General features: G+C 36.4%; 1 protein-coding gene across 2 annotated transcripts; it reads left to right on the top strand.

Moving 5' to 3' along the window:
• The first annotated feature begins 2,835 nt into the window (after window positions 1–2,835).
• Window positions 2,836–16,961, top strand: LOC110098790 (protein GIGANTEA). Of its 2 annotated transcripts, none has more exons than XM_020825717.2 (15): window positions 2,836–3,060; window positions 3,304–3,697; window positions 6,357–6,428; window positions 6,595–6,649; window positions 6,775–6,917; window positions 7,096–7,358; window positions 8,003–8,061; window positions 9,494–9,734; window positions 9,850–10,000; window positions 12,883–13,092; window positions 13,206–14,741; window positions 15,666–15,734; window positions 15,844–16,062; window positions 16,215–16,307; window positions 16,397–16,961. In XM_020825717.2, exons 2-15 carry the CDS (start codon window positions 3,611–3,613, stop codon window positions 16,694–16,696), a joined length of 3,498 nt encoding a protein of 1,165 aa, XP_020681376.1. In that variant the 5' UTR covers window positions 2,836–3,060; window positions 3,304–3,610; the 3' UTR covers window positions 16,697–16,961. The 2 variants fall into 2 exon arrangements, with proteins under 2 accessions (XP_020681376.1, XP_020681377.1); XM_020825718.2 differs by having other exon boundaries at window positions 2,836–3,105.
• The last annotated feature ends 589 nt before the right edge of the window (window positions 16,962–17,550 follow it).

Here is a 17,550-nt window from a genome sequence, read left to right as displayed (position 1 = left end):
AAAGGAGAGTCACTTTGTGGTATTAGTGCAATACTCAGAGGGTGCCTCTGAGGAGTGGATGTAGGTCTGGTTATAGACCGAACCATTATAAATCTGGTGTCATTTACTTTATTGCTTTTACGTTTCCGCATTTTAAATTTCAGTTTTAACAACTCTGTGGTTGAAAAACATTTTTCTACAAACTTTAAAAGAAAATTTTATTTCGGTTCAACTTTATTATTAAGAGGGTTTAAAATTTTTAAAAACTACCAATTCACCCCCCTCTTGGTAGCCGTGGGACATTTACTTAGGCTTAACAACCTACAAATTTACTTAATTAGTTGCATACGAACATAATGTATATTGGTACGAACTATCTTCGTACCCGATCATCGTCCTGTACAAAATATGTTCGTCCTAGGATGAATAGGAGTTCGTCTGGATGAAAATTTTCTAGAGAGCATTTCTTCCTAGAACGAATAGGAGCTTGTCTGGACAAAAATTTTCCAGAGAGCATTTCATCTAGGGACGAATAAGAGCTCGTCTAGACAAAAATTTTCCAGAGAGCATTTCGTCCTCGCACGAATATAAGATTTTGTCTGGACGAAAATTTTTCAGAGAGTATTTCATCCAGGGACGAATAGAAGCTCGTCTAGACTAAAATTTTCTAGAGAGCATCTCGTCCTGGAACGACTAGAAGCTCATCTGGATGAAAATTTTCCAGAGAGTATTTCGTCCTGGCATGAACAGGATGAATCGTCTGGTCTATCAGCACAAAGTGAGAATCTAGAGCAGATCGTACCGGGACGAATTGAGAAATTCGTCTCGACGATCAGGACTTAGAAAAATTTTCTCACTTCCTATTTGTTCCATTTCTCTTCCGAGGGGATTAACTGACTTGATCGTCCCGTACTAACAAGGTTCATCCCGTACGATCAGTGTGATTTTTAAATATCTCCCCAAGTGTGTGTGCTAAGCTTATTCAATTAAAATCATATTTTCTCAAACTCAATTACAATAAAAAATACAAACTTCAATTTACAAACTATCTCATGCTGAATTTCGATTTGAAGTCTTCATTAGTTTAGAGTTTGATTATCCTGAAATGTTAGTCCACACAAGAGCAAAAATAATTTTTTCCAAAAAGTGTTAGGAGAAAATAAAGCTTAAAACAATAATATTTGGAATCATCAAAATTATACAAGTTGCAAAAAGATAAAACATGCAAATAGCAACTCTCTTAACATATAGAAATATAAAGTTTAGTGTCTCAGTGTTGTATGAAATGCAATATGGATACAGATAAAGAGAGAGGGTGCGTCATTCACATGAGACGCTAGAATTTTTAAGTCAAAAACTAGTGAAAAGGGGGAAAAACCACGGGGCTAGCCTAGTATGAATGAATCCACTAGTATTTGCAGTTGATTACAAATGCTTCCTTGGGGGATGGCCTTAGCTCGATGTACATCATATAGAATACATTGCATGGTAGGAATACAAAGAATCATTGTTGATGTGTTTGTTTGGTCGGAAGGATCATAGTCGGTGGGCGACGTAAGTCGAAAGGACCGTACTCGTCGGGCGACGGAGATCAGCGACGGAGGTCAGAAAGACTACTGTCTAGCGACGGATGTCGGAAGTACTGTAGTCAAGTAGAAGTCCAACGATGGGAATAAGTCTAGCATTGGATAGAAGTTCGACGAATGTCTGACAACGGGTAAAAGTCTGATGGACTTCTGGTGTCAGATGGAAGTCTGGCGTCCGGCAGGAATCCGACGATGGGCAGAAGTTCGACATCGATAGAAATTCGACGTTAGTCGCTGGACGTGTGAAACTCTATTGGTGGTCGAGGAGGAATTTCGACGTAACTTGGAGGTCAAGTAGAATTTCAGCGTCACATGGAGATTGATCGGAGTTTCAGCGTCACTTGAAAGTCGGGCGGAACTCCGGCGGTGGTCGAGGAGGAGTTTCTTCCCTCCTTATCTTCTTTTCTTATGCTCCTCTTTCTTCTTGCTTCGGGTCCCCTCTTAAGATAAATGAGGGGCTATTTATAGTTTTCTGAAAAGTGGCATGACCCGTAAATAAGAGTGGTATAGACGGACGACCGATATTGAATCCCTTGATTGTGTACCACTTGTCAGACATTTGAAGGTCTTAATGAAATCAGAATTTGGTTATTTTAGGCTCGTTGATTTGACGCATCGATCCGCTCGATTTGACTATAAGCATACCAAGTCTTGAAACCGTATAGTAATCTAAATTGTGGTTTGAACCTTCCAACAGCGCTTCGGGTCTTCGATTCATACCCATTTGGGCTCGGATTGATTTGAATTTGGTGTCGTTGGGTTTGTATTTCCAAGACGCTCCGTTCGACTATAAGTTTGTTGAAATCGGAGTTCAAATGATTCCGAATTAAATTTTTGAAGTTTTCAATTTGAATTTTTTTTAGATTCGTGCCTGATCAAGATAATTTTTTGATGATATATCAGCCATATGTAATTTTTTATCTTACGTGGAACAGTAAATCAAATATTCCGTCCATACAACTCGAACTCGAAGATTCTTAATGCCAGCGACTAATTATTTCGTAAATTTATAAACAAGATGATCAAAATAATTTTCAGTCCATCACTAGCGAGCACACTAATCAACAACTGTCTGGTTGCCAGCACTGCGAACGGCTCCGATCGGTCCACGTTTGCGACGACACAAGAAAGAAAGAATCCACCCGCGTTTCAAGCCATTCGAGGGCAATCTCGTCAATGGAAAGAGTCCGGAGCTGATACCATCGTACCATGGCATGGGTATCGATGGATACATGGATGTGATATTAGGTGGTTCCGCAAAAATATCATCGCCACGTAGGTACGGGGAGAAGATCGGGAGGGCGTAGCCCAGCTTCCGTTTATTGATTGCTCCCCCGGATGCCGAACTATCTATCCTTCCTTCTGCCACCGGAAAATAAATCTATATCTTCCTCCTTTTTTTCATCTACAGAAAAAAAAATCAGTTTTTTCAACGATTTCTCTTCCCATCTGTATCTCTTTCTCCGCTACTCCTACCCGTTCTAAATCAGCACAGGTACTTTCAAAGTCCAGACATAGCTTCAGCTAGAACTACGACTAAGTACTTATCTTTTCTTCTCCCGATTCTGATTTTTCTCTGTTCTTTCTGTCTTTCTCGGTTCAAAATTATTCAGTCTTTTTTTTTTTTGTATTTTGGGATTTTTTTTCCTTACTCGATTAGTTGGTAAAAGTTTGGACTAGTCGATTTTGTTGAAGAATTTGGGAAATGAAACTGATTTATGCTGATGTTTTGGTGCAGTATTCTGACTTAGCTCCCGATCGATTGCAATATACTCTTTAGAATTTTTTTGGAGCCTGAGAAGACGATGATGATGATATGGTGTCTCAAAAAAAGTTAAGTTTGTCCGAAGATTGAGGCTTTGCTTTGTTGAGACACAGAGAGGGCAAAGCAGGGTCTGGTTTTTATTGAGTGAGTTATATTTTTTTTGTGTTTTGGTTGCCTTCTACGCTTGTTCTTGCGCACCGTTCGTGGTGGAAGCTCTTTTGAGCGAGTATTTTGGTTCCCGAATAAGCGGATAAAAAGGGATTCGATCAGGCTGAATAGTATGTCTGCATCGTGCCAGAAGTGGATCGATGGCCTTCAGTTCTCCTCCTTGTTGTGGCCGCCACCTCAAGATGAGCAGCAGAGACAGGTACTGGGAGTATATATTTGAAATTTGTACCCTTTGAAGTTTGAACGCCGCCCCTCTATATACCTATTAACTTCACATCTGCATGCTAATGAATCTTAAACATATTATTTCTGAAATTATTATGCTTATGCTTTGATCGCTGAAATTTGCCTTGTAATGTTATGTTATTGGCAAATGTCACATATTTAGTTTTATAATATCTTTAAATAATAATTAGTTGAGATCCACATTAGAGTGAAAATAGCCCTCATCAAATATGAAATAAAAGTTGAATTTTTATTTTAGTTGTAGTGTTTATTAAGCTTTTCTGTTGATAGTGTCTATTTATTGATCTTTTAATATAATTTAAGCCTTTGGTGTTCCACCCACCTAACAAATGATATTAAAGCCAATGGCTCAATTAAGATCAAGTTTTGCATATGATTTGTGCCTTCCAATGCTCTTAAAAGCTTCTATCATGGTCATGCAAATAATAAAAATGGGTAGATTCCATGTGGTTAAATGGGCTTTTGGTGCATAATACTTGAAGTATTGAAAAGAAATTCCATTTGATGGGAACATTATGATCTATTGAGGAATCTCTTGTGAGTTGGAGATTGCTGGGATTCATTGGAGAGTAGAGAATTGTCCTACATTAACTATGAAACAAGAGTTGAGCTTTTAATATTCTAGTATGGTCTTTATTTATTAAATAAAGTTTTTTTTTTCTTGATTGGTGTCAATCTATTAATATATTGGACTCAATTTGGACCATTATTGTTCCATCCTCCTAGCAGGATTATTTGCAGATGTTCAATGTTTGAATTGGAAACATCTTTGAATAACAATTTCATAAATGACATTGAAGTCTTATTTTAGTTTTTGTCTTATGATCCCTCATCCAGATAAAGGTTCTTAGACTTCTTATCCAAGTTATTATTAGTGAATTATAACATTGTTTTTTCTACTTTTTCTGTCATTAATCTTCTTTATGAAGGTGTTTCATCTCCTTTGGTTTTTTTTTCATATTTTTTCTTTTCCGCCAACTTCTGCACATGGAAATTTTCTGCTCCCTTTACATGAAAACTTCACACTCAAATTTGACCACTAAAAGTTGATTTTTCTTTTGAATTTTTTTTTTAAATTAGGCTGGATAGCTTCAATCCTTATTTTTTTCTCTTTTTGACAAACTCTGACAACTTTAGGCCACCTTATAAGCCTTTTTTTGAAATGACTTTACCTATTTGAATTCTATGTAAAACTGATCTTCACATCATGCCCATGGATATTTTAAGAGCACTGCTGGCCTTTCATGTGTGCTTATTATTAAGGCGTGCTTATTATTTGGACTTTGCGTTAATTTTCGCCTAGTATATGATATGAGTAGGATGGTTCAAAGGTTGGCTTTGCTGCATTGCTCAAATACCATCTACTCCCATTCTTTCTTTGATGGCCTCTCTAATGTGACCTATGGTGCAGACAATGATGATACGGCAGTGTTGTTGCCTTGTTTTAGCCACATCAAGGTAATGGTTTAATTGGTCATGTAGCCATCTAAAGTGTAGCAGTTGAACCACGATTGTCTTGACAGCTTCCTGAATTAAACATTCGCCCAACTTTGCCTTTCATGAGGCTTTTCTAGGTGCTTCGAGCATGACAGCTTGCATAGTGGATATGAGAAATTTACTCTCTATGGCCCTACTTGCCAATGAGTTTTATCCAAGCTGCACATGCTGAGGGATAATAGGGAGATAGGAGAATAGAGCAAATCCAATCGTATGTTGGAGATAATGACTTACCTATTGTTATTTGTGGTAATAATTTGCAAGATTTAGTAATTTTTAATGCTCAATGAATACAAATAGTTTGGCTATTTAAGAAATAAATGTTTTTTTTTGTTTTAGGTTTAATTTAATGTATTAAGATAATAACCCTTGGAAATGCAAATATATTTTCCTTTAAGAAAAGCTATGGAGTTACTAAAGATATTCCAGGCCCCCTCCCTTTGTGCCTTTGAAAGTTCATTGTAAGCCTTACATTTCCAAGAAGTAGCACCGCTCCTTTCCTTTTGTCACATTGGTAAAATATTAACACGTGTGGTCCATTAGAATGGTGAAGAAGCAATATGCTTTGAAGGTTCATCCAGCGAATAAATAAATAAATAAATAAAAATAAAAACTTGAAAGGCACTTTTAAAGTCTGAGTAGAAGATATCAAATATTTTAATCACATATCATGGATCAAACTTTATATGCAGTAATTTTAGGTAGTGAGTTTTGAACTATTCTCTAAAAGTAACGCTAATGGGGAATGCCTCCATTGTACTGCTGTCGCCTGAATTTGTTGTGGACTGGTGGTCTTTGAAATTTTGACCATTGTACAGTTAAGATGAGTTGCAATTATTACTTTTTAAATTCAGTTTATATAAGATTTGTGATGCTATAGTTATGTTGTTATTTTATGTACTGCCTTTATCTCTAAAGTACATAATAATCCTTTTACATTCCCTTCACTATAATTTACTTTCTTTTCCTTTCCCAGCTAGGTAGTTGGTAAAGTAAGTTCATTTTGTTGAAATGTTATTGTCTATTAAATGAGATTAATTTGGAAATTCAATGTTTCTACTAGTTATATTTTTTGTTTAGATTTTGATATGCCTAGTTTGTCTGACTATTTTTAGGTGCAAATTATGGCCTATGTTGAATATTTTGCTCAATTTACTTCTGAACAATTCCCAGAAGACATAGCTCAGGTATGATCATTTTCTTAGTTCATTGAAAATTTTCATTCCAAGCATGTTTCATTGCTGTTGAGCATTTTTGTTAATTTGTTTTAAGCATGTATAGAACATAAACTCTGTAATTCATAGAAGGTTTGAAGGTTCAATCTTTACCTAGATTTAATATTTTCTTGTGCAGCTAATCCAGAGGCATTATCCATTTCATGAGAAGCGTCTTCTTGATGATGTGTTGGGTATGGAAAACTTAATCCTTTAAATGGTTTTTGGAATTCGTTAAGACATGCTAGTGATATTAATATATCATATTTTCCTCTCTTCTTTGAAGAAAATGCATAACTCTTTTATATGATAATTTCAGCAATATTCTTCCTCCATCATCCTGAGCATGGGCATGCTATTGTGCATCCAATTCTATCATGTATAATTGATGGGACCTTAGTGTATGGAAAGAATGATTCGCCATTTAATTCGTTCATATCTTTAATCAGCCAGACAAATGAGGTAAAAATGTTTTATACATATCATATCAGTGCATGCTTTCTACAATCAGAAAGTTTGAAGCTTTGAATCATTATTTAAATATGTACTGGGTTATTGTGCATGCTACTGTTTTTTATTAACTATATCATATGATCATATATGCACAGCTCCTTGCTCAAATTGGTCTCTTTTGTTGTAGAAAGAATATTCTGAACAGTGGGCTCTGGCCTGTGGTGAGATTTTACGTGTTTTGACTCACTACAATCGACCAATTTACAAGTCTGAACCCCGCAATGTTGAAGTAGAAAGAAGTAGCAGTGGAAACCATGCTACTACAAGTGAATCTAGTGAAGGGGAATCCTGTAATAGTCCTGATCGGAAGACAATGCGTCCTTTGACTCCATGGATTACTGATATACTGCTTTCTGCACCTCTGGGAATAAGGAGTGATTATTTCCGATGGTAGGCTGTCTTTTTCAGTTTAATTTTGAAACTTTAAGATTACATATCAGATATGCTTTGAGTTACAATCGAAGTTCACTCCTGCTTGATTTGTTTGTTATTTACTTTCTCTTAACAAAAACTGCTCCTGTTACAGGAATTATATGTCTATTGCATGAGATTCTCCCACTCTCTCTCTCTCTCTCTCTCTCTCTCTCTCTCTCTCTCCTCGCATGAACAATATATTAGCACTCATTAAAATTAGCCTTGTTGTTTGAGAAGAGAAAATGATCAAATTTGCCCCTAGACTATTTCTTGTGTGTTAATTTTGAACACGCATTATTGTTATTCTCCAAATTGGTCTCTCAAGTTTGTCAAGAAATTTAAGTTGAGAGATCAAAAGATTTATTTTGCAAGACCAAAAGAGTCAAGTTTTGATAAATACAGGGACCAAATTGAAAAATATGATTAGTCCAGAGTCAAAGGAGCGTACTCTAAGTAGTCTGGGTACAATTTGGTCATTTTCTTTGTTTGAAAGCATCCATATTTGGAGCATATTGTACAATGAAGAAGTATTCCTCCGTTAAGTGTGCTAATTTTGCAATAATGTGAACATATTTTGAGCAAAAAAAATGAGCTGACCCCGAAGTATAATGCTTCATCAGGTGTGGTGGAGTCATGGGGAAGTATGCTGCTGCTGGAGAACTAAAGCCCCCAACAACTGGTCAGTGATTCTTCCTGTTAGTCATCTTGGTTAACCATGTTTAAGTTTCTCATCAATCTACTAGATCAGTTTTGGTATTCCATTTCATCAGCTCTTACGAGTGAGCACCTGCCTGGTGAATGTATACTTTACACAACAACAACATCAAGCCTTTGTCCCACTACGTGGGGTCGGCTACATGAATCCTTTTTTTCCATGGTGAATGCATACTCTAATGTATCAAAATAAAACAGCGTACCTTTTTAATGAACGCCAGCATATAACTATGGGAAAATCTTTTCTGCTGATTGAGTGGTGATGGGTCTAATGACATTTGAAATGGACATTTTTCTTAATTTCTTCAGCTTCAGTAAGCTATTGTGACTTGAAAATGACAGAGTTGGCTGTATGGTGTTGCTTAGACCTAGGCATAGGTTCAGGGACCTACCTGGCTAGTTTGGTTTGACCAGATATGGCTTGGGAAAAGATTTTAGTCCAGTTGATAATGAACCTGTCAGATACACTTTGTAGACTGTTAATTTACAAGAAAATCCGCATGAAAGATATTTTGCCCAAACAAATGAATCTATGGAATCTGTTCTGACTGGTAGAGCAGAGCCTGTAAAATGTTCAATGTGGGACCAAAGTACATGCCATTTATGATGGTAGATCAAACTAGGGTAAGAAACATCGAAGTGTGAATGCAATTGACCATGCCTGAACTTGATCTGAACCAATCTGATTAGCACGATTGCTGCTTTACTACTGTTAATTGGACTTCATTTTTCCTAAGTTACAACTAATTCTGGCCTAAACTACAAAGAGTTCTAATTTTTTTCCGTAAATTTTTGAAGTATAATTTTTAAATTTTGCTTTGTTATTGGATGATCCCTTGAACCTTTCATAACAATTCAAAAAAAAAAATTCGAAGATTTAAAATGGTGATATTGTAGAAAAGGTTTTGAGGGTTGTTCCGGAGCACGTAATTTAGTTTTTTTTATGCTAGATCAACGCTCCTACTCACTGTAGAGCAATTTTAATGTGACAACATTGGCAGTTTGTCGTATATCGAAAGTGCTTACGTACTTGACTAGCAGGTTGATATGCTTTTCAGGTTTTCTATACAAAGTTTTAATATTTAAAGTCATGATGCCAGATATTAGAGTTTAGAGGATCTAGAGTTTTTATGATTCAAATTTTTTACGCCGCTGCTGTAATATATTTTGTTATTCATGTATTATTTTTTGTTACATTTTATGTTGTCAAAATATTTTTGATGGATGTTCTGCATTGGATGTATGCTCGAGGTTCTTTTTTGCTTATTTAATTTAGTGCTTATCCTACGAAATTTATTAGCTAGTTCAATATTCGAATTTTCTTCTGCTGCTTAACTACCATAGATATTTGGTGTGATTTGAAACTATGCAACCTAATATATTTCTATCAAATCTAGCTTGTAGTCGACAATCTGGAAAGCATCCTCAGCTTATGCCATCAACTCCAAGGTGGGCTGTCGCCAATGGTGCTGGTGTCATATTAAGCGTTTGTGATGATGAAGTTGCTCGTTATGAGACTGCAAATTTAACAGCAGCTGCTGTACCTGCACTTCTCTTACCTCCTCCTACAACTCCTTTAGATGAGCACCTAGTAGCAGGACTGCCAGCACTTGAGCCATATGCTCGTTTGTTTCATCGGTGAATCTTCATTGATATTTATTTCATTTGTTTCTTAACACAATGCCAGTCTGTTCTCGTACATATTAGCTGATACTCTAAAACACATAAATTTATTTGCTTCTTTTTATACCAGGTACTATTCCATTGCTACTCCAAGTGCGACACAGAGGCTTCTTCTTGGACTTCTTGAAGCACCTCCATCATGGGCTCCAGATGCACTTGATGCAGCAGTTCAACTTGTAGAACTCCTAAGGGCGGCTGAGGATTATGCATCTGGCATGAGGGTATGTGACTATAAAATTATTAAACTAGTAATATTTTGAATGAGAATTTAGTCATTGTTGTATTGCTTCTTTGTTAATTCTTTTTTATCCTTTTTAGTTTTAATTTATTATTTTACATACTTTGACTTTGACTTCTCTAAGGTTTAAATGACATTTTCTTGATTTTTGCTATCTTCAAGATGTGTGAGCTGATATAAAACTGATTGTTTTTAGTTGTAGAAAGTGGAAATGAATTGCTTTGTGTCACATAAATAACCTTTGTAAATTTTAGGTTTAGATTTTGTAGACGCCAATCCCTCCTTATAGCCTGCATTGGTAGTAGCTTCATTTTTGGGGTATACTTACTTTTATTGATCATTTAAATATGATTTTATGAATCCTGCTAATATAGGGCCTCGGGAGTGGTGGCTATATGGAACTTTACCCTATTCACCCATAACCGCTATCTTCATTATGAGGACTTGAATCCAGTCAAAGTAGTTGCTGATTGAGAACAAACTTCAATCATAACATTTTGCTACTCCTAAAGTTTGAAATCACCAAAAGCCTCAAGTCATCCAGAATTTGCTTCATAGAAAATCTGACCAATAGTTTGCTCCAACTCAACAGTCAATACTAAATTATTGAACTTGTTAAAAGGACTCACGAAGTTGCCCATTAAACATGGCTATTTCTCCCCCCAAAAAATTCTAAGGGTACTTGTACATAATTTGGAGTTCGCCTTCACCTCTAACTAGTAACCAACTACAGGTCTATAATTCGTTTGCTATATAATTAGTTACATAAGTTCATCATATACATTCTTTCATTAACTTTACTATGTTTTCAATTGTATAAAGAACCCATTGATATTTGCCTATAATTTGGAGTTCCTCCATCAACCTTTTACATAAGAGAAATCATAGAGGGGAAAGTCAAACAAAAAATATCTTGTGAAATTTCACCAGAATTTTCTACAAAATTTCTCTATCTAAATTTATTTGTAACTCAATTTAACTCATCTTTCTTTGTTCAAAGATGTTTGATCAGGTTCCTTTTTAATAATTTTTTTTCAAATATTCATTGAGACTTTGCATCTCTCCCTTGGGTTGATTTATTTATCTAATAAAGTATTGGTTTCTTTCCATGAACAACGTTAGATCCAGCATCTATATTTACAAATACTCTATTTTGGTGGCTCGAACTTGAGACCTATAAAATAAATAAGATACAACTTAACCTCAACTTCAAACCAACTCTCCATGTAAACAAAACTCTATATATTTTACCAAATCTATTTTTTAATTTAATTTTTTTAATCGTTCTTTTAAAAAACTATTAAGTGCTAAAGCTATTTTAACTAAACATATAGAAAATTTTTGTAGGAAGTTACAATACATTCCATCGCACTAAATGATATGAATTTATCGCTTGCTAACTGCATCAATATTCACTTCAATCGTCCCTGTGCAATTGTTCCTATTAGATCTGCTAGCTACAATAGTTGTGCCTATCTTTTGATTCCAGTCATTCATGCGATATGTGGAGGAAACTTCACACGCTGTTTCATTTTCTGATCTCTCGTTCTTTTTATGCTTGATACAATCCTTGTTACTTGCTCTCTATTTGCCCTTGCGCCAGTAAGAGCATTTTAAGTTGACCTGCAACATTCCTTTTGACTCCCAACTACTTTAAGCACTAGCATGCTATTGCCTCATCCCATAGTGCAGTTTTTCTCTTCCTGATAATCTGTCACCATCACTTCAAAATTGCTCGCCTTATATGAAAAACTATATGAAAAAAGCCATTTGCCATTTCTTTCTTACAGAATTATCATTTGTTCTTATTTCACTCAATGTCATTAAATCGAACCAGTTGCACTTCTAATCCCATTGATGTTCACCCTCACGCTCATGCTCTTATGCTCTCCTTGTCGCATGCATCCTCTTAGACCACTAACTATCCACCCGCACTCCATATCGTGCTTATTTGAGTGCATGGTTGTTTCCTCAACGCTTGCTTCCATTGCTTCTTCATGTAACTTCATAATCACACCATTGCTTCTTCATGTAACTTCATAATCAAACCGCACACCCACTTGTTGTCCTGCAGATGTAATCATCGACTCCCTTTAGTCTATTGAGCTTGTCCAATCACAAACCTTTCTCCACAATTTTCTTGTAAGGGCATGCACCTATTGTCCATCTGCAACCTTGAAACCCTTGTTTGTATGTCTTGCTTGATAGGTACCGTGCTATTTTTCTACGTTATCAGTAGTCAACTACAAATCCTTTTTATTTTGTCACAATAAAATCTAGACCAAGTCTATTCTGTTTAGGGTAATCAATTTAACCAGCCAAAACCAACTATGGTTGCAAATATATATACACACACAAACTATGAGTGTGACTGAGTGTGAATGTGAGTATGTGTGTGTATATCTATACACATGCATAAGATGGATTACACATTTGCCTCTCCTTTTTGTGGATTTCATTAGCTCCATTTTATGTTTGATTAAATAATTAGTTTTACTCATTAGATAAAAGAGTTAAAGTTTATATAAATATTTTTTTCTAGGAAGCTACCCAAACTATTATATTATAAAACTTCTTCAGTTTTTTTACAACGGAACCTTCTCATATTTTTTTGATAAAATGCTCTAAAATTGGTTATGCTGTTCAAGCAGAAGCAAGAAGCAAAAGGCTATATATATGTCTAAGGGAGCCTACAACCTATGATATTTGTATCACAGACTTGTCACTTTTTATATTTTGGACAAACCTTCCATTCTCAGTGTACTTGATAAAACTTGAGCAATTTTTTTCATTTAAATAACTCTTTTAAGGTTTTCACTTTATGAATGACCCGTAGATTCTAACTTTTTATTTTTCTGCCAATAGCTTCCTCGAAACTGGATGCATTTACATTTCTTGCGTGCAATTGGCACCGCAATGTCAATGAGGTCAGGTATTGCTGCAGATGCTGCAGCTGCTTTGCTCTTTCGTATACTTTCACAACCCATGCTACTATTTCCTCCGTTGAGGCAGACAGAAGGAGTTGAAGTCCAGCATGGACCCTTGGCTGGTTACATATCTTCTTATAAGAAACAGGTAATGTAAAATTTTGAGATAATTATTCAAGTCGGCCTCTCTTTTTTTTTGCAATTTCAATTAGAACATTTTTCTTTTGATGTAAATTTGCATTAAACTTTTTTGATATTTAGCTGGAAGTTCCTGCTGCTGAAGCCACTATTGAGGCAACCGCACAAGGAATCGCCTCAATGCTATGTGCTCATGGCCCAGATGTGGAATGGAGGATCTGTACCATCTGGGAGGCTGCTTATGGTTTGCTTCCCTTGAGTTCATCAGCTGTTGATTTACCAGAGATAGTAGTGGCAGCACCATTGCAACCTCCTACGCTATCTTGGAGCTTGTACTTACCACTGCTAAAAGTGCTGGAGTACTTACCTCAAGGAAGTCCATCTGAAGCATGTCTTATGAGAATATTTGTTGCTACTGTTGAAGCCATACTTCGAAGAACGTTTCCACAAGTTACATCTTTTGAGCAGTCAAAAAAGTCAAGTAATAATGGAGGCATGTGGCCCAACACTAAGAGCTTGGCAGTGGCTGAGCTCCGCACAATGGTTCATTCTCTGTTCCTAGAATCATGTGCATCTGAGGATCTAGCCTCTCGCCTTTTGTTTGTAGTGCTAACTGTTTGCATCAGCCATGAAGCTTTGCCAAATGGAAGCAAGAGGCCTACGGGAAGCATTCATCTTTCTTCAGTTGAGGTTGCTAATGAACTGCAGATACTTGATTCTAAACAATCTGGGAGGAGTAGAAGCAGGAGAAAACATGGTCCTACTGCAACATTTGATTCGTATGTTTTGGCCGCTATATGTGCATTGTCTTGTGAACTTCAGTTGCTCCCTTTGATCACAAAAAATGGCTTTCATCCAGATTCTGAAGATCCTGTTAGATTGGCAAAGGCAGCAAAAACCAATGGTTTTTCTCAAAAGGTACATGACGGTATGAGTTCAGCAGCTCAGCACACTTGCAGATTTCTTAAAATTTTAGAAGCTCTTTTCTCACTGAAACCATCATCGGTTGGAACTTCATGGAGTTATAGTTCCAATGAGATTGTGGCTGCAGCTATGGTTGCTGCCCATGTTTCTGAATTATTTGGAAGATCGAAGGCCTGCATGAATTCCCTTTCTGTTTTGATGCGATGCAAATGGGATAGTGAGATTGGTGCAAGAGCTTCTTCCCTTTATCATCTAATTGACTTGCATGGTAAAACAGTTGCTTCTATAGTTGACAAGGCAGAACCACTTGAAGCGAACTTGATACTTGTACCACGAAGGAAGGACAGCTCATTGTGTTCAACTGGTGTGCTGCCATTGAGTTCTTCAAGTAGTAGCAGCTTAAAGACAGAGGATAATGCTTCCATTCAATCTAAGAACTCTTCAATGGCTCCCATAAAATGTGAGAAGGCAAAGTTGATAAATTATATGGCTGTGGATACGTCAGAGAAAAGCATGGAACGTTTTTCTGATGATGCGTCTGATCTTGCAAATTTTCTTACTATGGATTGGAATGGGCGATTCAACCGCACTTCACAGGCTCTTCTAAGATCAGTTCTTGCTGAGAAACAAGAGTTGTGTTTCTCTGTTGTTTCTTTGTTATGGCACAAGCTAATTGCTGCTCCTGAGACAAAAATGAGTGCAGAAAGTACATCCGCTCAGCAAGGGTGGAGACAGGTTGGTTTTTCTCGTGTAAATGGAGCTATATATAGTTATATATTTAACAATCATCAGTAATAGATTCAGTCTCATTGCTCTTTTCTTTAAGTACATTTTTATATTTATTTCTTATAAGAAAGTTCAGAACATCAGTAGTTTAATGTATATGGTATTTCACAACTTGCTCTTACATGGTAAATGTTTTTATTATAATTTGATTTAGGGAAGGCCTTCATGATTGATTTTCGGTGAGTAAAACATAGCAGAAAAAATATTGAAGCTTCATCATTTTAGAATGTCCTCTTTAATCTGCTGTCGATTTTGTTTAACTTAGTACAGCATGCTTCTTTTGATCCATTTCATAGAACCACCTGAATCCTTTTGTTTCTCTGCTGCCTCGTGGTTGCAACTTCTTGTTTTGGTCCAGCTTTATGGTTCAATTGTTCTTCGAAGTCTACTTGTGAAATAGACCAATGACACTGCATCCTCTTTTCCGCTTCGATTCTAAAGCCCGTGTATATGGGAGGGTGATGGGCTTACTGAACTAACACTTATCAATGCGGCTCTGCATCTTCATTGCAGTTTAATGTCTCAGGAGTAAATTATACATTTTATTAGACATTCGTTGAATAGGACTATTGTTTATCACATGCTTCTTTAAATACTGTTTTTTGATTATACCTCAGATTTTTCGTTGCATGAGTTCCACAGATGGCGTCATAGAGCAAGTTTTATTTATTTTTTTTCTTTTTTTTCTTTTTCTGTGTGTGCCTATTTCTTCTGACTGTGTGAGAAAAAATTTATTTACCTTGATTTTTGGAACATTTATAAGCTGCTGACTATGGAAACAATCTGCAGTCCTTTATGTCTTCCCTTTCATCTTTTATTTCATGAACCTTATTCTGATTTGGTCTGAATTTTGATTATTTTCTTCATATGTAGGTTGTAGATGCCCTCTGTGATGTTGTGTCAGCTTCTCCTACAAAAGCATCAACTGCCATCGTTCTTCAGGTTCAATACACATTCCTTGCTGTTCTTCACCGCTGAATCAACACAAATTTCTTTATGTCAGGACTATTTTTGAGTCACTCATTGGCACATGATTTTCGATTATGGACAGGCAGAACGGGATTTGCAGCCCTGGATTGCAAGAGATGATGAGCAAGGCCAAAAAATGTGGAGGATCAACCAGCGAATCGTGAAGTTAATTGTCGAACTCATGAGAAGTCAGGAAAGCCCAGAAACACTAATTATCCTTGCAAGTGCCTCGGATCTTCTCCTTCGTGCAACTGATGGGATGCTTGTAGATGGTGAAGCCTGCACTCTACCACAGCTAGAGGTAAATACAAAGGAGGTCAATAACATATTGACTGCTAATAGTTGAATTCTCTTCCAGACATGATTTATTATTCACATATCTATTTATTTGAATATTATGCTCAATTATTCACGTCTTCTAAGTTAAAATTTCCTTGAATACAAAATATGCAGCTCCTGGAAATGACAGCTAGAGCAGTCCACCTAGTATCAAATTGGGGAGAAACAGGCTTAGCCGTAGCTGATGGCCTTGCTAATCTTCTCAAAGTATTTCTAATACTACTATTGAAATCATCATTCTTATTCATTAATCCATTTTACTGTTCTTAAACATTGCAACCCAACTTCTATTGCAGTGTCGATTGCCAGCCACTGTCCGCTGTCTCTCTCATCCTAGTGCTCTTGTGCGAGCTCTCAGCATATCAGTTCTTCGAGATATTATGAATACCGGCCCCATCAATTCCTCTAAATATACAAATGAGAGGTTACATTTGTATGATCCCTCTTACCGAAGTCTGGGATTGGGCATCACAAACTGGCATGCGGACATTGAGAAATGTATTAAATGGGAAGCTCGAAGCAGGCGAGCAACTGGCATGGCTCTCGCCTTGCTCGGCTCAGCTTCGAAGGAGTTGGGCTGCCCTCTTCCCAGTTAGCATTTCTTACAGGCCATGATGCTGCTGCTGCAATTAATCCAGGCCGCGGCAATTGACATACGTTCACCGTGTTCTTTTTTTAAACCATATGTAACGTTATAATGTCATTATGTGCTATTTAATGTTGTAATGTGCGTTATTTAGTTTTGGCTGTGTAGATATGAACAACCAACATGACATTGGTTTACATCAAATGGCCACTTGCAATGTTAATTGAAATCATTAAGGTATCCTATCTCACAATAAGGACTGAATTATTGGATCTCGCGCTGAGGCTTGTATCAAAATTTTTAACTAGGCCTTGCTATAAGTTGGCTTCCTATGGTCTCTATTTTATTAGAGCCTTGCCCTACAATATTGGATTGAGTTCAATTCAAATTAAAAATCATTTTTAATCTCTCTTTATATTCATGCAGAAATTTGATATAAATCAAAGGTTTTTGCCCCGAGATAATATTCAAGTAAATTTCATCTTGATCGATTTTGAGCTTTAGTTGATTTGAATAAAACAGACTTTCCAAAATATTTTTATTATTTATAAGATTATTATCCATGTTTTAAAAAGTATTTAAAATTTATTAATTATTGTCTTGGGATATTTGCGGTGGTAGAGAAATATAAAGTTTAACGGCTTAGTATTGTATATAGATTCAGTGTACAATCAAATAATTGTAGCGTTCATAAGGGAAGAGTTTGTGGAAATTTTTGAGAAGGGAAAAAAAATCAGGGGACAGACAAGTTTCAGGAATCGAAAGAATTAGTATTGAAATGTTAGTTTGGTCGGGCATAATCATAGTCGACGGGCGATGGAGGTCAAAAAGATTAGTCGGGTGACAGTGGTTGGAAGAATTGTT

The sequence above is a fragment of the Dendrobium catenatum genome, unplaced genomic scaffold (genome assembly GCF_001605985.2).
Source record: "Dendrobium catenatum unplaced genomic scaffold, ASM160598v2 fragScaff_scaffold_628, whole genome shotgun sequence".
Lineage (NCBI taxonomy): Eukaryota > Viridiplantae > Streptophyta > Magnoliopsida > Asparagales > Orchidaceae > Dendrobium > Dendrobium catenatum.
The sequence above is the reverse complement of the archived record's forward strand: the minus strand, read 5'-3'. Positions and strand labels throughout refer to the sequence as shown.